This window comes from Glycine max, chromosome 2, assembly GCF_000004515.6.
Source record: "Glycine max cultivar Williams 82 chromosome 2, Glycine_max_v4.0, whole genome shotgun sequence".
Lineage (NCBI taxonomy): Eukaryota > Viridiplantae > Streptophyta > Magnoliopsida > Fabales > Fabaceae > Glycine > Glycine max.
The window spans coordinates 2,082,528-2,110,339 of record NC_016089.4 but is presented as its reverse complement, the minus strand read 5'-3'; the positions used below and the strand labels follow the sequence as shown (position 1 = coordinate 2,110,339).

Genomic DNA, 27,812 nt, shown 5'->3' with positions numbered 1-27,812 from the left:
CTACATTAGATATCATTTATAATTTTCAATACATTTAACCTATGGCTTTTTTGGTTGTCAAGCTTTCGAGTAGCTCTTGCAACTGCCGCTTAATCTCCTCTCCCAACATAACATGCTCATATGTCATTGATTATATCTTTAGTATTCGATGAATAATTTTATTAAAATGGTGACACCAAATTAATGTGTAATATATTTGGAACTCAATAAGTTCAAGTGAACACCAATTCATGTAACTCCTTCCTTCTAGTTTATTGTTTTGAAAAGTAAAAACTTCCATCCACAAAGTTTCAAAACATATTTTCAAACACACTCTTATTATTATCATTAGAATTTTCCATATATGAGAGCATATCTGGTGTCAGACGAAGCATACGGATGCTCCTCTCCATTTTAAGTTCTGTGACCCGTTGAATTGTTGCGTCGCGGTTGAGCATATTTTCAAAAGTACTTATACTCTCATAAAATTGACGCTGAAGTTCTGCAAGTTGCTCCATTTTAGTGATCTGGCGATCCAGGTCACTGACGTTGGTACGATTCAACTTTTCTAGCACATCCTTGGTAAAGTCCTCAACAATTTCATATTCTGTCCTGTACAAGAACATCACACAAAATGACACATACAATGATCTCAAACTCTCACAATAGCCACATATATATATATATATATATATATATATATATATATATATATATATATATCATAGTTTAAAATAATCAAACAAATATTTAATTCTAGTATCGGAGAGACCAAAAGAGGAAATTAAAATTAAAGATAGATTTTTAGGTGAGTTTTCATGAATAATTTTCCCTTCAACATAGGATAGCACATGTCGTTGTTAATGTTATAAGTCTAATTTTTTAGCCTAGCTAGCTTAGTTAGCAATATACACACTGAATGTATGTGGACGATGATATGTTTTTTATTCTCACATAATACTTAGAAAAGAGGGGAAAAAAATTAAGTTTTACTAATCTTTGACCGAATTTTTTTTAATAAAGAACTTAAATTAAGAACTAAAGTTTGTTGTATCTTTGGTCTCATTAGGAACCAAAAGTTCTCCAATTACAGTGGTTAAAAAATTATAATTTTTGGACTTAAATATATGATTTAGGACTTAGTGTAAACATTATTGAAATATCTTATTTTTTTCGATTCCTTTCTATTATAGTAGTAGTATTTATCATATTTTTACTTTTTCTTTATCTATATCCGAGTGTCATTAACCAACTATATACGGATTAAAATAATTTTAGATTTTTCTTTTCAAACCAATTCTTTTTTAAAAAAATTAGTTATTTTTTAATAACTTTTAAGATCTTACTAACTCGTGCCTTTAAGATATTGATTAGGAAACTATAAGATAAATATATTTATAGGAACAATCATAAGAGATGATAAAAATAATCCTGGATAGCATAGTTTATTTATTAATAAAAGCATTTCTACTTTACATTAATTTATTAACCAGTGGGACGCTTGTTAGTATTTGTCTAACTTTTATTTTGATAAAATAGTAAACACCTTTTCTTTTTATCAATAATAAGTGTTGGGGAATTCGAGGAAATGAAACATCGGGAAAAATAAGGAGAAAACCAATAAATCTAAACCTTAAAATTTTGGATTAAAGTGTATTGTCAAATTTTTTTATGTGATGGCTTCAGATCCACTGATATAAATCTTCCCCGATATTTATTTCTCTTGAATTTTCCAACAATGAGAGTTTATCAGGAAGATGTTTCACAATGATATTATGAAATTTGTAATATAGTAATTATTTTCTTTCCTTTTGGTCGATAGACATAAACGTTCCGTCACATCACAGGGAGCTTAAGTTTTTTGAATTGAAAAAATATGATTAAGAGCGAAATTTCATTACATAAGTTAGGTTCTATTAGCAAAGATTAATTACTAATAAATGAAGATGATATATATTTCACACAAATACCGAGGAAAAAGAATCTACTTAATTGGTGAATCAAACAATCACATTTCCTTTTGCAGTCATAGTATTAATTTGTCTCTTCAAATGATTGAAAAAGATACCAGATAAATATTAGATAAATAGTCATTGTTGTCTCTGATTGAGTAGAGTGTTGATAAATTTATACCTAAAAGATGAAAATTTAAATTTTAGTCTTGAAAGTGAAAAAAATGTAATAAATTCATTCATTCATTAACTTTTGTCCATTACATCAATAAAAAAACTTACGTGACACATTTAGAGATGAATTTGTTAGCGTTTTACATATTCGTGGATTAAAATGATTATTTACTCAAAATATAATTTAATCTTCATCTTTTCCTCCTTTTTTAATCGTTGTAAACATAACATTACATTAAACACTTAAAAAATAGAAAAGCAAATACAAGTTAGAACAAACATAATAATAAACATAATATTGATTAATAAGCATAATCTATTTATTGTCCTAAAATTTTTATTGTGAGAATATTAGGTAGTGAAAAAAACAAGTTAGAAATTTTTTTGTAAAGATTAACTTAATAATTGTATATTTTTATTTGAGTCTCATATTTTAGATAAAATACTGTTACATTAGAAATATCAGAGTAATAAATAAATTATGCTTATTAATCATCATTACACTTATTATTATATTTGTTCTAACTTATGATTACTTATTTTAATGTTATGATTACTTTCTTATTTTTTCAAGTACTTATTTTATTGTTATGCTTACAACGATTAAAAAAGGAAAAAAATGAAAATTAAATTATATTTTGAATAAATAGTCATTTTCATCCCCGAATGTGTAAAGTGTTGACAAATTCGTTTATGAATGTCACGTAAACTCTTTCATTAACGGTAACGGACGGAAGTTAATGGATGGATGAATTTTTCGTATTTTTCCTACTTTTGGAGACTAAAATTTTAATTTATTTCGAGGACGAATTTATAAACGCTTTACACATTTAGAAACGAAAATAATTATTTACCCTTAAATATTTGAATAGAATAGAGTTACCTGGTGACCTTGTTGTAGCAATCCCAACCAGCATAGTTGGCTGCTTCAACCAAACCATTCCTCCATTCTAGCACCTTCTTTTCATCAAAATTTCGCTCATGATTAACAAATGCCTCAGCATAGCTTCCTCTCTGATTCCTTACATCGGAAGGATCTATATCATAGAAAACGGGCACTATAATATGCCTTTTGGTCCTTCCACACTCAAGTATTTTCAGGAGCTCATCCAAACACCACTTAGAATCCGCATAGTTTTTGGAGAAAACAATGACGGAGAGCTTTGCTTCCTCAATAGCCCTAACAAGGGTTATGGGTATTTCCTCTCCTCTCTCAAGGTTATTGTTATCTACGTATGTTTTGATATCTACTCTTTCCAAAGCACCATTAAGATGGCTTGTGAATGTCTTGCGCGTGTCCTCACTTCTGAAGTTTATGAACACCTCGTGCTTTTGTGAAGTAGTACTGGAGGAGGAGGAAGATGAACATTCCATATATGATATATGATGTAGTATATAGCTAGCTAGTTTTGGGTATGTGACTCTATGTCACTTATATATTTATATGTATGATATATGACAAATTAAAATCTTCGATGATGGTAAAACTCTCAATACTCCCTTTTATAGATTCATACAGATCTCTATAAGACTATAACCCAAAGAAGAAATTGAAGAGCATGAAACTGTGATGAAAACCCGGAGTTTGAATTTTGTGGTTGCTTCGTTCTAAAGTGAATGGATGAAAATAACAATAGATGTATCGGGTACGCGCATTCAGGTCAAATGAATTTGCTGGGGTCACAAAGTCAATGTTTTATTTGTGAAAAGGATATAAAAGTCGCGCAAAATTTAGGCGAATCGATATCCATTATTCGTTCAATGATTTTTATTAATGAAATAAGACAGCATGGAGAAAAGGCACGTAACAACGAATGTAAGTGATCAGCTTCAGCTTGTGAGCCTTTATTCATTAATGGTGGAAATTTATATACGTCTATACATCTGTAACATGAATCTGTTATAACCGAAAAACTAACTATTCTAACCAACCCTTTTATTCCTAACTGAAAAGCTGTTATAACTAGCTGTTATACTGTTAAGAGCCCCCCTCAAGCTAGGAATGGATGTTTATCATTCCCAGCTTGGTACAAAGGTGTTGGAAGATGGCTGGGGTCAGAGCTTTAGTGAAAATATCCGCGAGTTGCAGAGAGGACGAAACTGGAAGAAGCTTGATGAGACCCGAAGTGACTTTGTTACGAACAAGATGGCAATCGATCTCAATATGCTTGGTGCGTTCGTGAAATACGGGATTTGTTGCTATTTGAATTGCGGACTAATTGTCACAGTACAAAGTTGCTGGCTGAATCAATGTTGTTCGAAGATCCTGAAGAAGATATGTCAGCCATTGTATCTCACAGGTGGTGGATGCAAGAGCCCGATACTCAGCCTCGGAGGAGCTGCGGGAGACAGTGGATTGCTTCTTTGACTGCCATGAAACAAGTGAAGAGCCTAACCGTTGAAGCTTTTGATGTAGATGAAGCAAAGTTTCTGTGATAATCTTGGAGATAGGTTGGGGAGTGTTTTGGTCGTGTTGATCGTCTAAGGTGTGAAGGAGCTTGTTCACTTAAATGTTCGTCACAGGAGGGATGTGTTTGTATTGAGGTTTGAGGGGTGTGTTTCTCTACTAGTGGGTCAAGCTCTTTGTCGGAAAAGGGTCTTGGAGATGGTGCTGAGTTATTTGTGCTCGAAAGTTGAGTTTCAGGCAATTGTGGAAAATAATTTTCGTAAAAAGTAACATTCCTAGATACTGCAACATCATGAGAATGCAAGTCATACACAAGATAACCTTTCGTGTTTGTTTTAAAACCTATGAAAATGCATGGATGTGCCCTGGGATCAAATTTTTGCTGATTTGCTTTGAGTGTGTTGATATAACACAAGCATCCGAAAACGCGAATATTGGAAATGTCACATGGATGTTTATGCAGTTTTTCATAAGGTGAGATGTCATGCAAAAATGGTGTGGGGATACAATTGATCAAATACACAGCGTGTGGCAAAGCGTAACACCAAAAGGTAGGTGGTAAGCTTGCTTGAAACAAGAGTGATCGTGTAACGTTAAGCAAGTGTTGGTGCTTACGTTCCACTATCCCATTTTGTTCTGGGGTTTCGACACACGTGGTCTGGTGTATAATCCCTTTTGACGCATACTAATCATGCATGAAAAATTCTATCCCGTTGTCACTTCTAATTATTTTAATTTTGCCGTTATATTGGGTTTCAATGAAAGCAATGAAGTTGGTGATGATATGCCGTGTTTCGGCTTTAGATTTCATGAGGTATATCCATGTAAAACGCGAATGATCGTCAACGATGGTTAGAAAATATTTGTGACCATGCATGGATAGTTTTGAGCATGGGCCCCATATGTCCATATGCAGCAGATCAAAAGGATGAGATGCATGCGATTTGCTAGAAGAAAAAGGCATTCTCTTGTGCTTTGCATAATGACATGTGTTGCAGACAAATTTTTTATCATTTCTTAAAAGCGGATAATAGTTTTTCATACACTGTAATCTCTCAACTGATGGGTGTCCCATTCTAAAATGCCATAGGTCTATAGGGATGATATTGCACTGAGGATGAGTGATAATGGAGTTTACAGCTTTAGTGGGTATCAGGTGATAGAGTCCATGCTTTGCTTCAACTATACCAATCTTCATATGATTGTTCGTTTCCTGCAACACACAAGACGTGGAAGAGAAAATTAATTCGTAATTAGTGGAAGATACAAGCTTTGAGATTGAGATAAGATTGAACGTGAAGGTGGGTATGTAAAGCACATCGTGTAGAATTAAATTGGATGAGAACTGCACTGTTCCTGAGTGAGTGGCATGAACGTGATGACCATTAGAAAGTTTTACCGTGATCGGGCTGATTTTTGTATATGAATGAAGATTATCTAGAGAACAAGTGACGTGGTCCAAGCAACCTGTTTGGGCTGATTGGGTGCCGTGTTTCCTGCCTGTGGCTGTTGGATTAAGGCAAGAAGTGCCTTGTATTGCTCAGGTGAGAAGTGAACAACTTCTTGTGACTCATGTTGCTGAGCATGATCATCCGTGGCTCTTCCTTCTACTGCTACCACGTTGTTCACGGTGGTTCTTCCACCGTAAGATTTGTATCCCGGTGGATATCCGTGTTTCCGATAACAAACATCCACCGTGTGTCCTATTTTGCCGCAGTGAGTACAGGTCTTTCTTCCATTATTGTTCTTGTTCCTTCCATCATAAGTTGCAGGCGCCCCATGCTTCTTATAGCAAACGCTTTCTACATGACCAACACGCCCGCAGAAGTCGCAAATGGTCTTTGCCGCATTAATGGATATATCTTTGGGTTCGAAGTTGATGCTTGGACCTGTGTTGCCTAACAATTGTCTTTCTTGCTGAGCTACATAAGAAAATATTTTGGAAATGGCAGGTATGGGATCCATGAGAAGCACGTGGGAACGAATGTTAGTATATTGATCATTCAAACCTCGTAGGAATTGCATGGCTCTATCTTCGAGCTTGCGTTGCGCGATGATGGTGAAAGCATTACAAGAGCATCTGATGTTGCATGAGCAGATTGAATCGGGTCTGAAGTTTTCAATCTCGTCCCAGATTACACGCAAGCAGGTGAAGTACTCCGTAACTGAAAGCGACCCTTGTTTCATCGTTGACGCCTCTTGTTGAAGATCGGAGATTCGTAGAAGGTCTCCTTGTGAATATCTGGACTTCAAATCACGCCAAATTTCCTCAGCTTTGTCCATCCAAAGTATACTTTGCCGTATGGAGGTGGCCACCGAGTGAACTATCCACGATACGACCATATTGTTGCACCGGCGCCAAGCTCCATAGGTTCTGTCCATCTTCAGTGGTTCAGGCGCACTTTCGTCTATGAATTCCACCTTGTTCTTGGCACTTAGTGCAGTGACCATGGATCTACTCCATGAATGGTAATTAATTGAGTCTAAGACTGGAGATACAAGAGCTATGGTAGGACTTTCGCTTGGATGGAGATACAAATAACTTTCTGCGTTATTGATCGAAGCTTCATTCATGGTGGATGACTGAGGATAGGAGACGAACCGTATGCGCAGCAGAACTCTTCATCAGAAGAGCTCTGATACCATATTAATGAAATAAGACAGCATGGAGAAAAGGCACGTAACAACGAATGTAAGTGATCAGCTTCAGCTTGTGAGCCTTTATTCATTAATGGTGGAAATTTATATACGTCTATACATCTGTAACATGAATCTGTTATAACCGAAAAACTAACTATTCTAACCAACCCTTTTATTCCTAACTGAAAAGCTGTTATAACTAGCTGTTATACTGTTAAGAATTTTATCGCAACTTGACATAAACTAGAAAAATGTATTGGGGGTTTCTATTTAAGTTTCACCAATTTCGGATGTACTTCAAGTTTGACTTCCCGTTTCTTATTATAATAATAAGGTAAGAAGTGTAATTTATTCAGTTGAACTCATATTCTCTTCACAAAATTCGTGTGTTGTGAGTTAAACTACATTAATTATTAACTAATGTTCGATCCTCTTATTATTATCATTATTATTAAAATTTTAGAGAAATAAAAAAACTGAAGTTTACCCATTAAATAATATCTCCCCTACCTCCCCCAAGTCACACGGCACAAAATCTCTCTTTATTGGAATATAAATGGATTCTTTATTTTATATATTTTCATATTTAAAATTGAAATCAATGAGTTGGACTAATGCAGCCGTTTTCATTTAATTTTTTTCACGCGTAAAAGTAAAACCATTGAAATTCTTAAATAGTAGGCCATAGGACCATAGCTTAGGAAGAGTCAGACTTCTCGCCCTACCTTGAAAGGAAGATTGGTATTTCTTTCTTTGATCGTACATAGCTAAACAAGCTATATGAGGAACTTCACATAGCATGAGTTAACATGAATTCCCACTAAATCCTTTAACCAAGAGTTAACATGAGTTGACTTGTAATTTCTGAGTAAGTGTAAGTTTTACCGTGGTTACATATTATCTACAGGATGGAATCTGAACTTATCGAAAAAATTGCAAACGATGTGTTGGAAAAACTGAATCTGTGTATATGTTGGAGACCTGGATCAGCAGATTGCAAAGCTAGAGCAACTTGCACAGCTTCAGCATCAGTTTTATCAAAAGATACCTACCTTCGAAAATCTACAAAATCATAGCGCAACTGTTCAACGTGTCACAGAACTTAAAATGGAGAGAAGCGTACGCATGCTTCGCTTGTCGCCTGACATGCTTTCACATTTGGACAATTCAAATAACAAAACTAATTATTTTGATTTTTAACTTTCAAGTTTCATGAGATATTAATAATTGTTATTGTGAAGTTCCAATGAATTGAGATTTCTTATTTGTCAAAATTGTTATTAATCAATGGATATATCTCATCAAATGCTTCCTACTGTTATGAGAAATTTAAATCTGAATTAATATATATTTTATTTTGTATCCATCTTTCTATGTCAAAAAACAGTAAAATAATTGTTATTCGAGCATCAGATGAAATCCCTAATGTAAATACCCCCACACCCAAATGGTCTTTTGTTGGTATGTTTATATAGTGCTAAAAATCTAGCTTTATTAAAATGTCTCGTGCAATTCGGGATCGTGTTAGTTTTCATCCCCCTTCAGTCAAAAAATAAAAAATAAAAAACTTTCATCCCCAAGTTATTCATTGCAAGTGAAAATATTGTTAATAATTTTTTTAGATAAATGACATAACAATGTGTTATTTATTAAAAATTAAAAAAAATTGCAACCATATTTTTACTATTATACAATTTTTTTGTTAATTTTATTTTCAATCACTTATATATTAGAAAAACATAAATGTACTAACAAATTAGAAATTAAAAGCACAATTATCTAAAAATTTAACATGGTGCTACTCGGTCAAACTCGATAGGTTGTTTCCGCAAACTCATTTATTAGTTACTGTACTTTATTTAGAAATTAAAATAGTTTTATTGAATGAGGATTTTTTCAACAACTGTATTTTAGAAGTTTTTCTTAATCTCTTATCTATTTCTGTCCATCGTTTTCATCTTTATTTTAAATTTAAATTTAATAATTTTTAATAAAATTATTCATAGTTAAATAAAACTTGTATCATAATATAAATTATTTATCTAAATTTAAAACATAATTTATATGTTAAATTTTTTTATTTATATGAAATTTTTTTATTATAATATTATTATATATTTAAAAGTATTTATTTATTATAAATTTTAGTTATATAAAATAATACTTATCCTATATATCATACATGCTAAAATATTTATTTTAATTAAAAATGTAAATAAAAAATATGCTCAAGACGAACACTTTTCCCCATTCTTAGTTGCTCAAGACGCTGATTTGTTGCCTGTAAATCACGCCAAAGTTGGGTATTAAACCCACTCCCCATCATCAAATGCTGTGCTTGCAGGTTTGATAATTGCTCATGCTTGTAACACATCCATAACAATTTTTTCCACGCTGTCAACAAATAACATGAAAAAAGAAGAAGCCCCAGACAAAAACATCACAAATATGCAATCACTACCCATTGAAATTAAAAAATAATAATAAAAAAAAAGTTCATTCCATATGTGATAAATCAATGTAGAATATGTGATAAAGTAATCAAATTTTATTGAATGTTTGTATAAAATTTTTTTACACTAACATGCATAAAATCATCAATCTAGTTTTAGTATATATCAGCAAATTATGATCTAGTTGGTAAGAATACATCTTATATCTTATAAAGACATGAAGTTCAAATTTAGGTGCCAATGTGAATACGTTGGTCATTGATCGGTGGTCTGTATGTGTATATTTGGAATTCAAATAACCAAAACTTAATTTCTTGTTAAAAAAAGAAATAGAACAGGGCATGAGCAATGCCACCCAGCAACATTGGCTGCTTCTGCCAAAACACTCCTTCACCTTTTCACTCTTCTTATATCACCTCTCAATTGTTGTTCATGTTTAGCAAACGCAACCGCGTAAGTTCCACTCTGATTACGCACAGTGGATGGATCTCTATCATTGAAAACAGGCACTATAATTTGCCTATTCATCTTTTTACATTCAAGTATTTTGACAAGCTCATTCAAACACCACTTTGAAGTGGCATAATTTTTGGAAAATACAACCACCGAAAGCTTTGATTCCTGAATTGCCCTTAGAAGCACGGTTGATATTTCATCCCCTCTCTCTAGGTTGTAGTCTATGTAGGTTTTGATTTATAGCCTGCACAAGGCAGCACAGAGATGGCTTGTGAAAGTGTAGCGTGTGTCCTCACCTTTAAAGCTAAGGCTAAGGAACACTTCATGCCTTTTTTGAGAAATGTTGCTAGAGGAGGAGGATAGCCGAATTTCGCTTCTATGGTGTCCTTTCCATTGTTCTGGGCTGCTCCATCAAAATAACAATGCAATTATATTAATATTTAATGGTGACATTTAATTTTAAAAATCATAAAAATTCTATATGATTTTGAAAGGACAGCATGGAAAGGAACAACGGAAAAATCAAATCCAAAATAACTATGCCATATACATGGTTTTGAACTTTAGGGGATGAAAATGAAAACCCTCTTAAATTGGATTTATAGGGAAATTAAACTCTTTCTCAAAATTTAAAGCTGTCAAGCCCTTAATTCTAGTTGTTTACAAAACTGAAGATCGTTAAGAGTGCAATGACCCTTGAATAGCGGGGCGGTGCATATAAATTAAACAATGCATCTCAACATTTCATGGGGATGAATATTTATTTTCACTCAATGTGAAATATTTACTCATTTGTCTGATAATTAATTTTTATCAGAAAATCTGACAATTCACCGTTAATAAGATATTTATTTTTATTCACGTTTTTTTTATTTACAAAATTTTTAATCTGGGACATTGCTTATGAAAGAAAAAAAATGACAATATAATTCATTTAATTTTTTCGGTCCAAGTTACGGAAATCTAATATTTTAATTTAACTTAATTGGGAAGACAAAAATACATATAAATTCCCATTTTTTATTTGTCTCGAGGCGTTGACTGAGATGTGCGGTGGCAAGGAACATTTGTTGAATACAAAATATGTTGCTGTCATGTTTATGATATAAATCAGTGTAGTCATCTAGTAGTTGGTGAAATTGGATGAAAAATCTTGTTGTGAGGAAGTGGGTAATTAAGCTAAGTTAGCATTAGTTGCACTTTTTGCTTGTAATTTTGTAGTTTAACCAACTGCAAGCCATTGTATGTAAGCTGAAAAAACCCGAACCAAAATACAGTTCTCAATTTTCACCTTTCTGGTTGTGTTCTTTGTTGTTGCCCTCTTCTCTCTCATGTTCTTATGTTATGTGAATAAATAGAAAGTTGAAAGGAAATCATCAAAGGCGTGTGAAGGAAGTGACTATGCTGGAGCCTGGAGGTGACATGTTGGAAAATGAAAGACAAGATGCTTTTAATGAAAACATATATGCATCGCTATATCTAAAATAATTTCAGAAACTACATTAGTTGACCACTAACTAAATTCGACTTCAATTTCTATTTCTATTTCTACTCATAAACTAATCGTTGTAGTAGTCCAATTACAAGGTGCACAAGCACAATTCCCTGTTGTTTTGCACAAAAGGAAACAGGTGCAATTTCACAAACACATAATGATATGGATGAAGCAATTTAATATCTCAATGTTAAAAAATTAGAACTTACTTAGCAGGGTGCGTTGTGTTTGTCTTCGTCATACCAACTACCCAAGGGAAAAACACCAAAAAGTAAAAAAGAAAGCGACGCTGAATGTGAGAGAAACCTAATTCAATTCTATTTTATGTCTAAAGATAAGCCTAATCCTAACGCACTTCATCAATGGGCTGTAGTTTGGGCCGAATAGACCTATCAATAAATGGGCTCATCAACAACTGGGCGACGAGTTGGACCTTTGTTTTCTTGCTTTACTGCAGATACAGAAAGGCAATTACTTTCTGAAGTCTTTGAATTACTTCTGCACTTCTCATACTACTTCCGCGATGATCAATCTCGAAATAATATGAGAATTGCAGGAAGTAATTCCAAAAGTGAAAAAAAAAAACACACACACACACAAAGTAAAGGGAAGGGAATTATGAACTTAGGCACAAGCAAATCTTTTGCATTAATTAAATAAGTAGTATGGTTAATTATTTTGGATAAAAATTTCAATAAATATTTATAGGAAAATAAAATATTTCTCATTTAGAATATATAAAATTAAGACATATAAGTTGATTTTAATTTATGGAAGATGTTTGACAGATTTTATCTCTTTATTTTATTTTCTTATAAATATTTGTTGAAAATTTTATGCAAACTAGAGCCGTATTGTTGACAATTTTAAGAAGTTATCCTATTTCAGGTGATTTTTTTAATTTGTTTTACTAAATTACATTTTTCTACACAATATTATAATATTTTTATTTAGTTTGATTTCATAAGGATTCTGTGTCAAATTAGGTTTTTTTTTTTTATATACAGACCGTAGTTATCAAATTATGGTTTAATCAATATTTTTACTACATTTATGCTAAAAGTTTCCTTTAAACATCTTATAATATTCATATCATTTGTTGTAATTATAATGTTGAAGTATTAAAAAGAAAAGGTTATGTACTGACCGTATGATAAGTTTATTGAGTTAAAATTTCAATGGATCAGAATTCTTTCTGCCATATTAATTTTTTTACTGACTTTCTGACATACTAAAACATAGTTTAAAAATAAATTCAATTAATCTATAATAAAAGAAATATTTTAAATTTATTGTAGAGCACTACAAGGAAAACTAGGTCAATAAGAAAAGAAATTCCAAAGTAAAACGTGTACCCTTACGACTGCCGACTAATTATAATTTAATTTTATACAATATTTTGTATAGAAGGGCAGAAATAGTATGTGAAAAAAAAATAGTTGACTCAATTCTTTCTTGTCAGTCCTTCATTTAACTATCTTTAATATTAGGAAATGTCTGTCTATCTCAAACAACGTACATCTGTACGTCCAGATACTTTAATATATTTTCTTATAAAAAAGTCTCAATTTAAGAAATTGAATGATTAAATTATGAGATTTATCTGCTCATAGAAAATGTACAAAATAAAATAAAAAAGTACTATATTTGCCTTACAGTTCAAATCAAAATTATTCTATACTGCAGTCTGCAATCATTCAATGCGTAAAAGCTACACTAGATATTTCCGAGAAGCTTCCCTGAAATAAAAAGGAAAAGCAAAATCGATAATACTGAGAGAGAAAAAATTCAATCATAATGATAAACCATGCTGTTACTCCTGGTCATTCTCTGTATAACAAATATAAGACAATTTTAATTTTATTTTTTTTTCCTGAGATCAGAGACTGGCTGTGTGATGCACCTGGTTACCGTTAATTTAAGAAAATTTTACGTATAATAAAAAAATCAAATACAAATTCTCCTAAATAAATGACTTTCATACATGAAAATACTTTGAGACCTTCTTACACTCCTTCATCCCTAAGATTATTTCAATATTAATTTGACTTACCAAGTTGCCATTATATTACTAATTTACCATTATCCGTGTATTGGAGACATTTTTGCTGCACATGCTGTCATAGCATCAACTAGCATTAGCGATAGCAACTGTTTTCTTAACTATAATACGAAAAAAGAAAAATCAAAATCCAAAAAAACTGAAAGTACGCGTCAGAGTGCTGTTTCAGTGTTTATCTTCTCCTCTTAAATCTGTTCCAAAGCGTGATTTCCGCTACTACCTACCTACCCTTTTGCAGCCACTTAAACAAAGTCATTGACAAAAGCACACAAAGTCTCTTCCCCTCATAAAGCACTGATTTTCACGCAGAACTCAGCTTTAGTTCGTGCTTCATTAACATGGGTGCTGGTGACTACTACAAAATACTGAAGGTGAAGCATGATGCCACTGATGAAGAAGTGAAGAAGGCTTATAAGAAATTGGCAATGAAATGGCACCCAGATAAGAACCTTGAAGACCCTCTTAGGAAAGAAGAGTTTGAGGCCAAGTTTAAACAAGTTTCTGAGGCCTATGATGTGCTTAGTGACCCAAAGAAGCGCCAGATCTATGACTTGTACGGTCACTATCCCCTTAACTCTCAACGCTTCACCAAGGAATATGGCTATGGGAACATGAAGGATGCAGGGGTGGTTGAAAGCAGCTTGCTTTGTACCCTTGAAGAGCTTTACAACGGTTGCAAAAAGAAGTTGAAGGTCTCAAGGATTGTTCCTGATGAATTCGGGTAATTAACTAATCCATGCTGTTCTAATTAGTTCATTGCATGTAGAGGTTTATGTTTTTTGTTGTAAAATTAAGGTGCAGAATTCTGTGGACAAAATTTAGATACTGATTCTTAGGTAGGTTGGTGCCTTTTTCCAATCAGAATTGAAATTTCAGAGGTAGTTTATGTTGATTATATATATATATATATATATTATTGACAAATGTTAATATGTTAGTTTTTTTTTGGTAAAAATGTCAGATGGGACCCGATCTCTCCTTCCTCCCTTCTAACTTTATCCTTGCCTACCATTGAGAGATACATACAACTAGTGTCATTAATTAACATCGCAAGTCTGTGTTGACTTCAAGGCTATGTACCAAAACAAAATGAAAATTTGCTGCTAGTATGGAATTATTAAAGAAAATATGATTTTTTTTGTACCTTAAATCTAGGATAGTTTACATGGGAATTGGGTTGACCCCTTGGCCATGCCTTGGGTGTCTGTCATTTTGTTTGGTAGTCATTATCATGTTTTGGTAGGTTTTTTCTTTTGGCTTAACGCTTACTTTGCTTGATCATGCACTTTTGTGCAGTCACGCATACCTAAACATATATCTGTATTCTGTGCCCACAAGTGAAGAAAGGAAGGTGAAATTTAATTGTTTTGGGGATTTGCGTTTGCCCCCTTGATGTCATGTGTTACTAGTATGAAAAATATGTTTCATTGGTTTGTGTGAATATCAGGCTTGTGTTATGTAAAATATGTTTCTTTGGTGTATGCTTATTTCCTGTTGAACTTGGCTATTTGGATCAAATTTGTATCAACAACATAAAATTTGGAGCATATATATTTTTCATTTTTGCCTCCTCATTTCAAGTTCACTAGGAGCCCTCTTTTTTCTTTTTTTTTGTTTTGGCAGAGAGTTAAGGTCTGTAGAAGAAATCTTGAAGATAGACATAAAGCCTGGTTGGAAGAAGGGCACAAAAATAACTTTTCCTGGGAAAGGCAACCAAGAACCAGGATTTGCTCCATCTGATCTAATTTTTGAGTTGGATGAGAAGCCTCATGCTATTTTCAAGAGGGATGGAAATGATCTTGTAGTGATGCATAAGATATTACTTGTGGATGCTCTCACAGGAAAGACTCTCAACTTGACTACTTTGGATGGAAGAGATCTCACAATCAAAGTGGCTGATATTGTGAAACCTGGCTATGAGCTGGTGGTCCCAAATGAAGGCATGCCCATCTCAAAGGAACCTGGCAAGAAAGGAAACCTCAGAATCATGTTTGATGTTATGTTTCCATCAAGGCTGACCACACAACAGAAGTATGATCTGAAAAGGATTCTCAGTGATGTTGATTACTAAGCCAATTAATGGCTGTAACTATCCATTAACATCCTCTTTCACATGAAGATCAGTTTACACTGTAAATAACTTAAAAGTAATTCCACTTATCTATAAGAAGTTTGTGCATATTACAAATTATACCTAGCATAGTTGCTACTGCTACCATATATGAAGCATGATGTAGCTTTGTAAACAAGTCTATATCAATATTTTTACAGTTTTAGTAATTTTACTCTGCTGTTTTAGATTAAAGGAAAAAGAAATAGAACTATGGTTATCTGTGCATTGACTGGTTTCATTTAAATAGAGTTGTCTTGTTTGTTATGATGTGATTAGCTTGAAATTGACTTATCTGAAGATATTTCATTATTAAGTGAGAATCTTTCATGTATCAATGTCCATTCGTTTTGGTCCCATCATTTCATATTTTGCCTTTTATTTTACAGAACCTCTTCTTAAGTTGACAGTTAGAGTATTATTTCTCTGTTTTTTTCCCTTCTAAGAGAGAACTATATTAGGTGGCCAACAATAAAATTGATTGGTTTGAGATTTTGATGGGAAGAGTAAAATAAACCCAAAACAGGCCAATAATATTGATATATGTTAATAGATGCCCTTGTATATTAAACATGAGCAACTACACGTGTCATATTACATTGCATACTTGTAAAGTGTAATGGTAAAAGAATGACACATATATCTTCTCATTGGGTGAAAATGATGAGGACACCAACTTATTGCAACCTCAGTTGTTGGTAGTTTTTTTTTTTTCTTGAATTGGTTGTTGAGCATTTTGATTTTATTACAGTGCATAATCATATTTATTTATTTTATGTGCTTCTCAATCGACCTTTTCAGCTCCTCCTTCTTCACCCCCACCACTCTATCAGCAACTTTGCCTTTCTGAACGAGTACGAATGTTGGCAATTGGTGGACCTGGAGTGCTTGAGACACTTCCTGTTATCATTTATACCAAGAATTAAAATCAGTTCTCAAGTGGTGAAAATCAATTATCACAAAAAAAAAGAATATCATTTATATATTATGTATGTTGCATGAGGAATGCTGGCAAATAATAATATTCTTTTTGAGACACTCTTTTGAACACATTAAAATTTATTGAATATGACAAAATTTTGTAAGTTTCACATTATATTTAATAATTCTCTTGTGATTTTGCATATTTCAACTTTAACCAATCAAAGAGAATGTGTATGAATAAGTGTGTTAGAGTATGTTCCTAGCACACTTCATGTTGCTTTTACAATAACTAACAAACTAGGTTAAGGGGAATGAGTGACATACCGTTAACTCCTCCACATCAATCTTGATGAACTCAACATCTGTGTAATTTCCAGCAAACTCTAGGATAACAGGGTCCATGAGTTTGCAAGGTCCACACCATGTGGCTGTGAAATCAAGTACCATCTACACCAAAGAAAGACTGTATTAGAAAAACCAACTTACCAGTTGATTATGATAGTTAAAAAAGAGTGCAGCTACACAAACATACCAGCTTGTTAGTTTCTTTGGTGGCTTTATAATGAGCATTCCATTGAGCTATGGAGTGGAAAGCAAGGATGTTGGAACTGGATGACTCCTTTTTTGATGTTGAAGAATTGAATGACTCTGAAAACCTTTTAGAATACGAAAAATTATAGATTGTGGGTGCCATGTTGGTTCTTCTTCTGGCTGGGGAGTCCAAGGTTTCTTTAAATGTTTTGGACTTTGGATGATGGTAAACTGGTTGAAAAATTGGAATATATAGAGAGATTAACAAAGTAGTAGGGAACTATGTGATTTCTTTTGAAATGAATCATATTCTTTCAAGTGGGAGAAGCTGTAAAATGGACCATTGGAGCTAATTAGACAAATTCGAGAGCATAAGTGCTAGAACCAATAGCTGGTGCTAGCACCATTCAGTATTCACGTTAGTTAAATGGTCGTTCGCATGACATGACGTTATTGTGAAATAAACAAATAAATAGATAAAGTAGCCATTCGTGTTTGAGTAAATTACAATACCTATCGGGAGACTTTGTAAAATTATACAATAACCTCCTTTAGAGGAGTCTCGTGTAATATTTTTCAAACTAGAGGGGTTAGTGCAACTGTAACACCCAATTTTTTTAAAAAAAATTAAAAAAAAATTACTTAAAAATAAATAGAGTTTTAGAAAAATAATGAAAATTTTGTAATTAAATAAATAAAGAGAAATAATTTTATTAATTAAAATAATAGTTTTAAGGTAACTAAAATAAATATATGTTCTTAAAAAATAAAAATTATATTTTATTTATTCATTTGATGGAAAGTAAAATAAAGTTTTTGTTTATAAAATAATAAAATAAAAAAAATAGGATAAATAATAAGCTAAGAATACCCTAATTATAAATAGACATATTAGGTCAGTTATTTTACATTTATGATGCATCTCTACATTGTCTTTTCCTCTCAAATTTGTTTTCCCTCCTCCTTTTTTCAAAATCCTCTTTTTTCCCGCATACATTCAAATGTGTCTCAATAAAACTACGAATCCAGACTCGTTAACCGTTGGATCCTTATGAAATTTGAACACCAGAGTTATTTACTCGATCGCAGACATTTCTGGAACACCTCTAACAAAGGGACAAATAGTCCATTTTGAAAAAACTTATTGTCAACCTCTTTCAGATATGAATATACATGATTCAGAAAGGAAGAACTTGCATCAGTATCTCAATTTCAATTCAAACATGGGTTTGATTCACACTCCATGTTCTAAGAAATATTTACCATCCCAAAAAAAGGAAAAAACGGAGTCCATGTCTAAAAAAATGCCTTGAGAAAGGGAAAATGTATATAACCTTTCAACAAGATAGTGTTTTTTCAACTCTCTCAAAATGGAATCTATTCCAAACATATATACCATGGTTCCTTACCTCGACAGGATACAAATATATAAATTTCATATTTTTAGATACTTTTTTAGACCTATTGCTGATACTAAGTAGCAACCAAAAATTTGTATCCATTCAGAACTCATTTTCGCACGTCACTGTTGTTGGCATTTGCGAAATAATGTCTGTGGAGAGAGAAATATCCCTCGCACATAGCTCTTATTTTCCTGTATACACCTAAATCTATTCCATTAAAACTACGATCTAAACTCATTAACCATTGGATCATTGTGAAATTCGAACACAAGGTTAGAAATTCATTTTCTCACATCTCCACCGTTGAGATTTACAAAATAATGTTTGTTGAGGGAGAAATACTCATCGCATGCAAACAGTGCAATGAAAGCTCTAATCCCTTCTCCTTCTCTCTAACACTTGGAAACCTTAACATAGCAGCCAGAGGAAAAGCTTGGGAAATATTAGAAAACCTCTAGAGATTCCGTTATCACTGCCGGACTACACACCTGAGCCCGCTTAGAGGTAAAGGATGAGTTTATCGCAATAAAGATTATAACGAACATGTGTCCTTAGAGGATTGAATTGTGGTTTATTTTGGGATATTTATTGTATTATAATTCTTCATGTATGATTATAATTACGAGATTGTTATATTGGGATCATGAAATTGTGATTGAAATTGTGTGTAAGTGATAAATTGTGAGATAACATGTTGCTTTGAGATCATAACATTGTTATTGAGATTGAGTATAAGTGCAAAGTTGAACATGTGTTAATTTGTAAATACACATAAACATGTGATGATGGATTGTGACATTTATGAAATGTTAAATGGTGGACATGAGATATGTTTGTGAATAAATGTGTAGTTAATACTCGATGTGACAATGTTGTGAGTTGTGAATTATATAATAACTTAACTAGTGTTTACCTTGAAAAAAGTGTTTATACGCAAAGTGTTAAAGGAAAAGTGTAGGGTTCCAAAATAGGAACCTGAAGTGTTAAATTGTAGCGCAATATGTTAAATGTGTTTGATACACAAGTGTGAGGTCGTGAGTATTGTATAATTCATGAACAGTGTCTACATGCAAAAGTTGATTTAGGGGTTGGACCTGAATCAGGAAGGTGAAACCCTAACGGATTCTTCGGAGTCTAGACCTTGGGGGTAAAGACACTCGATTTGATTTTAAGTCTATGTTGATCCCTTATGGTTGGAACATTCTTGCAAAACAAAGTGACCCTGATTGGTAACCTTATAATTTTACTTAGTGAAAATGACCTGACATACTCATTGTGTGGCGTGTCTTGTTATGTATTCATAAGTGCCCCAGTATTTTTTTTCACTGACATGATACCACATCGTATATAGGCTTGAGTCTTAGTATAATTGTTGCATAACGTCTATGAATTGTTTATTATGAAATTTGTGAGTGTTGTTACATCTTGACTCAAGTGTGTGATTCATGTATAATGTAATTGATGATTTCTATAATGAATTTTAATTGAAAAAGTAGTGAAGTGAGGTGAATTGTATTAAGTTGAGTTATGTTATAAATAGTTCTATAATGTATTTTGATTATATTTTGTTTATTTGTATTTTATTTAAAAATGTGATAACTCACTCCTCATGTGTTGTTTGTGTTTGGATCCTCTAATGATCTTGAATCTTGTATTCGTAAGAGCAACTGAAAAGGTGGATAACTTTAAAGAACCTCTGGGATACAATGTTCTGATAGGATGTAACATTGGAACATGTATTTCTATTTCAAGTGCATGATGTTCCAAACATGTATTTTACTTTATTTAAAAATGTGATAACTCACTCCTCATGTGTTGTTTGTGTTTGGATCCTCTAATGATCTTGAATCTTGTATTCGTAAGAGCAACTGAAAAGGTGGATAACTTTAAAGAACCTCTGGGATACAATGTTCTGATAGGATGTAACATTGGAACATGTATTTCTATTTCAAGTGCATAATGTTCCAAACATGTATTTTACTTTATTTTATTCCGCTATTTAACTTAGTCATTTTGTAAACTTGGACGACCTTGTTTTGAGTTAAAAATATTTTTAATAAATTTTATTTAGTAATAGTGAAACGAATGTGACACTTTTATCTACATGAATTAATTTAAGTAATAATGTGAATAAAATTGATTTAATTTAATTCCATATTTTTGTATGTTTTTCTTCGTTTAAGTAATGTGAATAAAATTGATTTAATTAAATTTCATATTTTTATATATTTTTCTTATTTATATATATGTTGGGGTAAAGAGTGTTATAGGAATAATGCATAAAGGAGGGTCAGGGTATACTTTTCAAAAATTAAGAAGATTTAGTGTAAGAGATAAAAATAAAGAGTATTTATGTAATTTCATAAAAAAATCTCAAGTGTAAACTCTTATGTATAAAAAAAAGTCTAATTTTAAAAGTACTGGAACTATACTGCCACATGAATTAGATTATTTTGATGAAATAATTATACTTTAATTAATATTTTAAAAAATGTAATTATTTCTTAAAATTAATGCTTATCAAATTATATTGGAGATAATTGGCTAAAGTAGGAAAAGAAAATTCTTGCATGAGCATGCCATCCCTATATTTATACATTTGTTTCCTCTTTCATATCTTCTATCTTTTTTTTTTTTTATGGAATTCTTTTCTATCTATCTGTTAATCGCATTATTTATCACGCACCTTCTATCTAAGTAATTGCATTATTTATATAATTTTTTTAAAAAAAACTTTGTTATTACAAAATATATTCATAAACTTTGCTAATCACTTTCATTAAAAAATCTGACCTGGCTGTCATTTTTAATAATATTTTTTCTTTTTATCAAGTTTTTTTTCATCAATAAAACTTAAAATTCAAAATTTTGTTTAAGTGATACAAGCTCAGTTCCATTTAAATCAACCACTTATACAGAATGTATGTGTAGGAATATTAGGTAAAGATCATTCTCCATAACCAATTTTGGCTATGATGTTTTCTGAAAGTTTATTCCAAATATAGAAGGCTAAACAATGTTCCTAAATAAAATTTCTCTCGAGTAATCTGCCAACCATGAATCCATGATTCATAGGTTATCGTAAATTCTTCCTCAAAATATTCTCTCAATTGAATTTGTTTTCTGTGTTGCAACCCGGCTGCAACCATACTAGGAATTGTATTTGGCTCAATGCATGCAACATGACATAAGAATCTCGCACTTAAATTCATATATCTAAGCCTCAGAAATCTTATGAAAAGAAAAAAACCAAAATGATCAAGAAGAAGGGATGTACATTCCCCCTTGGCGCTGCTTGAAGTAAAATCATGATTTCTATATCAGCAAGAAGTTTTTGATTGAACTATTGCAGCATCTGAAGATTCTGATGTAACCCTCTCTCATCAAATTAGCTAGTCGCATAGTCATTTATTTTTGTGGAACCACAAATGAGAGCTGTTACACAATTGGATTACAAGAGCATATAGCTAGTAATCTTTATGACAACGCACGTACGTTGTCAATAATCAATATACTGCGGAAATATATATATATATATATATATATATATATATATATATATATATATATATATATATATATATATATATATAAATAGAAAAAAATGAAACACGGAAACTTTACTAAAGAAGTTTATAACACCGAATCTTTTTAATGTGATACATCATTGTCTATGAGGTGTACGAATCTTTTTAACTCTCCACTGCTTTTGCCTCAAAGAAGCTTCATATTATCTTTAATTACTTTTGGCACCAAATTCTACTGCCCTTGATTGAACAAAATGTAAGTCACTATAGGCGTATAAATTGAAATAAAGTTCTAACTTCTAACCAAGAATCATGTTTTATCTATTAAAAAAAAAACCAAGAATCACGTTCCCCTATATTTTTTTTTCAGAGTGAATTCATATATAGTATATCCTTTAATCTTTTTTCAACTATAAAATTAAATGATATTGTAATCTTAAAAGTTTATGAAGAAAATAATGTAACAGACAAAAAAAAATATAGTATACAGGAAAAAATTATTGTTATAAACTAATAAAAGAATAAGCTGGAGAAATAAAAACACTTAAATATTCATAACTATTAATAAACATAATTATCTCTTTTTGGTATATAATATTATATAACTATTTTTATTTGTTTTATGAACCTTTAAAACGTAATGGTTGTTACTACTTTCTTCAATTATTTTTTTTTCTTTTTTACTTTTTCTTCTTAAAAAATATAAATAGAGATATGAAGTGTTTCTCTTTCAACTAATATTTCTAATTTTTATGAATGTAACTAAAATTTTAATAGTTAATGAGAAGATCAATGATTAATATTCCAACACGTATATGTAATAACCATTGAACTTTTCATCAATAATTGAGATTATTTTTTTCTTTCTAAAACGAGTTACTTGATTTAATTGTCAAATATCATAATATAGTTTAAATGAATGCCACATAATCAGTAAGTAAGTGGTGACAAAAATTATCACAAAATTAAAAATCTTAAATTAAATGATATTATATGTAAAAAATTAAAAAAATATTAAAACAAGAAAATAGAGACAAAGAACCACATGCCTTATAACTAAGAGATTTTATTACAAATGTGAAGATAATGAAATGAATTTTTCTTAAAATTAGGTCATTAGTTAATTAATATGTAAAAGTTCTATCATATATCATAGAGTTTCTCTAGAAAATTGCCTATAAAAAAATTCTCTTAAAAATTAAAAAATATTTACAAATTAATTAATGATTAACTAATAAAGAATTAATTTTATCATATGAAAAAATGTATTTCATTTTGTTTTATTTTTTTCTTCTGAAAATATTTCTAGACAAACTTATTCAAACTCATCCTTAGTAGGACATCCCTGCATGCACACCACTACTGTTTGCTATTCCAAAACAATCCATACGTCACGAGAACATATCCCTTCCAGACCCCATCAACATAGCAACCTGCACCAGAAGTTTCCACAAACCAATCATTGACATCAATAATGACAGAACAAAATTCAAGCCTCTCCTGCAAAGTTGGAGCTTTTTCATAATTTCTACACCCTAAACACACAATCGGATTCTGCATCCAATCTGTCAACGAATAGCAGAAACCTTTCGTTTTCGCTTTAAGCCACTTCCAAGCTTGCAGTAAAGCATTATCAAAAATATCCTTAGGGTGGAGGGGCTTTTTTTATGTCTAAAAATAATCTGATTCCCGCCAATCTACATTGCTCTTATAACAGAAAACCACACCACCCTCCACTTCTCCCCATCCAGTCCACAACCACCTACCAAACCACAAAACTGATGAAACTGACTTCGCATATCTGCATTCAGAACCATCGAAATCCCTATCCATTTGAAACAGAAATCCCACTTAGAGAAGTTATTTTGAATATCTTAATGGATACATCGTAAAAAAAGTAATAATGCATTATGCATGTATGATGTACATAGTGTGTGTTGCTCTTAAGTCTTAACATTACCATCAATTCATCCACATCATGAATCCCGCGTTCCTGTACTTTGCAGTAAACTCTCAGATAATTATGTCCATGTATTTTGACGGTCCACACCATGTAGCCGTGAAATCGATCATCATATTTAGCAAAATGGTATAAAAAAAAGAAGTAATTAAGGGGGACACAATCTCATCATGAAAGCTAAAAGTGAAAGAGGAAAAGTGAAGGACTAATTAACGATTACAGTTGTAATAACATACCAACTTGTTAGTTTCTTCGGAGGCATCAAAATGAGCCTTCCTTAGCAGAGGAATAGTAGGTGAGAATGTGGCCGGACGACTTTGACGATTTATGACATTCTCCATGTTGGATAAGTTGGCTCCCATCATGTTCCTTTCTTTTGGGTGAATGAGAAAACCAAATTTATTTGTATAACTCTCTAGTTAGAAGAGGTTTTGCGGCATACTTGTTTGGATGAAAGCATTATTTAAGAAAGCTTCATTTATAGGACTAGAAAAGCACAAGGAATCACTTGAAAACATATCGGATACAGATTTTTGCTAGATGCCACACATGCTAGTAGGGTTATTGACCAAAATAAGTCATTTTTGCTAATTAAATACCATTTTGAGTTGATCTCCAAAGTATTTACTAGAGTGGATGATTCAAGCCACCTAAGATTCTGGTGCGTCATTCAACTCCTATCCTCTCTACGTGGGTAGTGTTACTCTACAAAGTGTTACCAATTCAAGTGTTTAAGGATTTGGTGGCACCACCCTAGATGACTTCATTTAGTCAGACACGCTTCTTCAAGATAGTAAAGCTTCCTGACTTGGTGGTATCATCCTGACTTCACACAAGTGATGTCAGGCTGAGCAACTTCATTTAATTTTTATTTAATAATATTTTTATTAAATATTATTGTAAAACTATAATTTTACCTATTAATTTTTTTAATTAAAACTATTTTTTTCTACAAAACTAAAAAATAGTTTTAAAATCATTGTTGCGATTTTTTAGTTTTATAAAAAATAAATAGTTTTAAAATATAAGATAAAAATTTATTTTTATAATAAGATTTAATAGAAATATATTCCGATCATTTTTTGACTATGAAAAAAAAAATTGTAAACAATTTTAATGTTGTGATTTGTAGAAAAAATATAGTTGTATTGAAATTTAATGTTGTATAAAAAAATTATTTAATAATTTAATAGAAAATAGTATAGTTGAAGAATAAAGTTTAATAGAAAATTATTTTGGGCATTTTTAGTTGCGTAGAAAAAAATAGTTTTAATTAAAAAAATTAATAGGTAAAATTATAGTTTTATAATAATATTTAATAGAAATACTATTAAATAAATAAGCATTGAGTGAAACCAATTTAGTCTGAAACCATCAAGTCAGGAAGACTGTACTGGCTTGGAGAAGCCTGACTTCACCCAAGTGAAAAGGAGTTAACTGGCGTTACTCAATTGAAAAGAAATTGACTGGTGTCACCAATACGAGGCTCAAATCACCTACTCTGATAAATACTTTGAGACCAATCCAAAATAATATAAATGACTCATTTTGGTCAAAAACCTCACGCTAGTAAGTAGTCGAATGAGCATTAAAGAATTGAGTTGAAATAATGGAAAAATTAAGTTGTTATCTAGGCTATGTAAGTTACATATTCCATTTGCGAATAATAGCAGTACATGTAGAAGCTTGTATGATTGCTTCACTTTTAACCATTTCATATACTTAAAGATGAAGGTCTTGCTTGCCAAAAACTTAACAAAAAGTTGTAATCCGTGTATAATTTTATTGTTCCTGCCTAAACACAAAATTATCAACATCACTAACTTATAAGGTGAGGACACCGACACTAACATGACTACAATTTTTTGGTGTTCATGCTAATTCATAGCAGATAACGACTTATTTATTGTATATGCAAGATAAACCAACAAATGAGGTATTTAACTTTATGATAGCTAAAACCAAAAAATAACACAGAAACTAATAATATATAGCTTAGTGTTGAAGATCTTGCATCCACATTACTAGTAATACGACAAAAAATAGAGTATATAAACGAAGAGTAACCTTAACAAATGTGCCACTGTGCCCGCTATCTGTCCAAATATGCACGTCCTGCTCCACGAGGCATCTTCTTGGAATATGAATCTTCAACATCCTTCAGCTGGTAATAGTGAGGGGCTATCTCCACCAACCACTCTGGATTTATCTCCGTCACCTGTCTCATATATTCCTTGGTTGTGAGTACTAGTTCATGGTACACAACCCATCTAGGAAGAACCTGCGCCAGTCCCGAACCAGGGTGTATGCGAACATTCTGTAAATGTTTAATAGTCTTATATAATCCAAACTTTTGCAGTCTCGCAGAGTGTGGGAAAAACCCAGATGTAATGGATTTCTTGATGGCATCTACATCACTAGAATTTGAAGTTAGTTCAATCTCAACCCTCTCTAAAAGACCTGCAAGTTGATCACGGATATCCCTAGTCTGTCTCATGCTCCTTACCTGTATCTAATTTTCATAACACCATTGCGTTGAATAATTGGTCTTCTTCCATGAATTGTAGACCCTTAGTAATGTAATATGGTCTCCAACATTTCCAGTGTGAAAATTCATCATTGCGTTGTCTGCGTATACCTGTTTATCCTTTGGACGGTAGAATATTGACTTCCCAACAGAAAGCATAGCAGCAATAGAGATAATATCATCCGAACACTTGTACTTTTCTGAGGCCACTGTCATTTTTGACCATGTAGGATATCAAGAGGGAACTCTGTCATCCGTCTACCAACCTTAGTTAACTCACCAAACTTATTCAATGAACTTAATGCATATAGAAGCTCATGAGCTTTCAATAAGGCTTCATCAGGTGGAGGATCCATAAAATCAAACTGCATTACATTGTCAATACCAAGACTTTTTAAAGTTAAACCCACATTTGCAAGGTTAGTCCGCTGTATTTCGGGTACAGTGTTATCACCCATTTCCTTGTGAAAAGTGTGTGCAGTATACAATTGAAAGAACTTACCAGGACCTGTTTTTCTTTCAACTTTGAAGGGTGAAAAGTTATGATCCGTTTAGTTCATGCACTGGTTTTATAATCTTAGCCTTTATTGGATGTAGTTTTCCACTCCTTTGGGTTTTACTGATTGGATTTTAGTATTGAATGCATTTTGTATTTTCAAGACATTAAATGCATTTATTTATTTTATTTGGTAGAGTATTTTCTTGAGAAATTTTGTATCTATTATTGTCGGAATTTCTTTCAATATCATATATGATGATATGCTCACTAACTAATTAAGTTAGTCTTTTTAAAATTTTAGTTATTTGTAATTTCTTTGATTGTTAATGTTTGCAATTAGACTTAAAGATGTCATCTACTGAATCTTCATCGTTAGAGGGAAAAATAATTTAGCTTGGGGACATTGTAAGAAAATTGATGAAGGTGCTACAAAAGTGACAACGATGTGTATTTATTGTGATAAACGAGTTAAGGGAGGTGGTATTAGTAGGTTTAAGGCTCACTTGGCTAGACAAAAAGGCCAAGTATAGGCTTGCATGAAGGTTTGTGTTGATGTCCAACATCAAACGAAGCAACTACTTGAACAATTTGAAAAAAAATACAAAAAGAAAAGTGTAGGAACAATCTAACGAAAGTAATACATTTGAAATGTATGAAGATCCTGTGAGAATAGTTGAGGAATTAAGAGGAATTCAAAAACCAATTTCTTCCAA

The 27,812-nt window shown here is 32.0% G+C and overlaps 3 protein-coding genes and 2 pseudogenes across 3 annotated transcripts; 1 reads left to right on the top strand and 4 right to left on the bottom strand.

Annotated features, from left to right (window-relative positions):
- Positions 1-224: 224 nt before the first annotated feature.
- On the bottom strand, positions 225-3,482 carry LOC106797803 (TMV resistance protein N). The gene is made up of 2 exons (XM_014772817.3): positions 2,989-3,482; positions 225-591 (listed from the first exon to the last, which is right to left on the bottom strand). The coding sequence occupies exons 1-2, from the start codon at positions 3,477-3,479 to the stop codon at positions 291-293; spliced, it is 792 nt and encodes a 263-aa protein (XP_014628303.1). The 5' UTR covers positions 3,480-3,482; the 3' UTR covers positions 225-290.
- Positions 3,483-9,760: 6,278 nt separating this feature from the next.
- LOC100815683 (TMV resistance protein N-like) lies at positions 9,761-13,620 on the bottom strand (annotated as a pseudogene).
- Positions 13,621-13,748: 128 nt separating this feature from the next.
- On the top strand, positions 13,749-15,956 carry LOC100778440 (dnaJ homolog subfamily B member 13). Its single transcript, XM_003519090.5, has 2 exons — positions 13,749-14,339; positions 15,242-15,956. Exons 1-2 carry the CDS (start codon positions 13,957-13,959, stop codon positions 15,687-15,689), a joined length of 831 nt encoding a protein of 276 aa, XP_003519138.1. The 5' UTR covers positions 13,749-13,956; the 3' UTR covers positions 15,690-15,956.
- Positions 15,957-16,243: 287 nt separating this feature from the next.
- LOC100776312 (thioredoxin H2-1-like) lies at positions 16,244-17,405 on the bottom strand. The gene is made up of 3 exons (NM_001253933.2): positions 17,185-17,405; positions 16,977-17,099; positions 16,244-16,628 (listed from the first exon to the last, which is right to left on the bottom strand). The coding sequence occupies exons 1-3, from the start codon at positions 17,344-17,346 to the stop codon at positions 16,497-16,499; spliced, it is 417 nt and encodes a 138-aa protein (NP_001240862.1). The 5' UTR covers positions 17,347-17,405; the 3' UTR covers positions 16,244-16,496.
- An 8,760-nt stretch (positions 17,406-26,165) lies between these two features.
- On the bottom strand, positions 26,166-26,759 carry LOC102667864 (pre-mRNA-splicing factor ATP-dependent RNA helicase DEAH1-like; annotated as a pseudogene).
- Positions 26,760-27,812: the final 1,053 nt, after the last annotated feature.

What these genes read in the sequence shown, in the direction of transcription:
- LOC106797803 (XM_014772817.3), bottom strand. Translation starts at nt 3,479, where the DNA reads ATGGAATGTTCATCTTCCTCCTCCTCCAGTACTACTTCACAAAAGCAC. An exon ending in TGCTACAACAAGGTCACCAG is followed by an intron (nt 592 to 2,988) that starts GTAACTCTATTC and finishes GTTCTTGTACAG; the next exon opens with GACAGAATATGAAATTGTTG.
- LOC100778440 (XM_003519090.5), top strand. Translation starts at nt 13,957, where the DNA reads ATGGGTGCTGGTGACTACTACAAAATACTGAAGGTGAAGCATGATGCC. An exon ending in ATTGTTCCTGATGAATTCGG is followed by an intron (nt 14,340 to 15,241) that starts GTAATTAACTAA and finishes TTGTTTTGGCAG; the next exon opens with AGAGTTAAGGTCTGTAGAAG.
- LOC100776312 (NM_001253933.2), bottom strand. Translation starts at nt 17,346, where the DNA reads ATGGCACCCACAATCTATAATTTTTCGTATTCTAAAAGGTTTTCAGAG. An exon ending in CCAAAGAAACTAACAAGCTG is followed by an intron (nt 17,100 to 17,184) that starts GTATGTTTGTGT and finishes TCTTTGGTGTAG; the next exon opens with ATGGTACTTGATTTCACAGC. An exon ending in TTGATGTGGAGGAGTTAACG is followed by an intron (nt 16,629 to 16,976) that starts GTATGTCACTCA and finishes AAATGATAACAG; the next exon opens with GAAGTGTCTCAAGCACTCCA.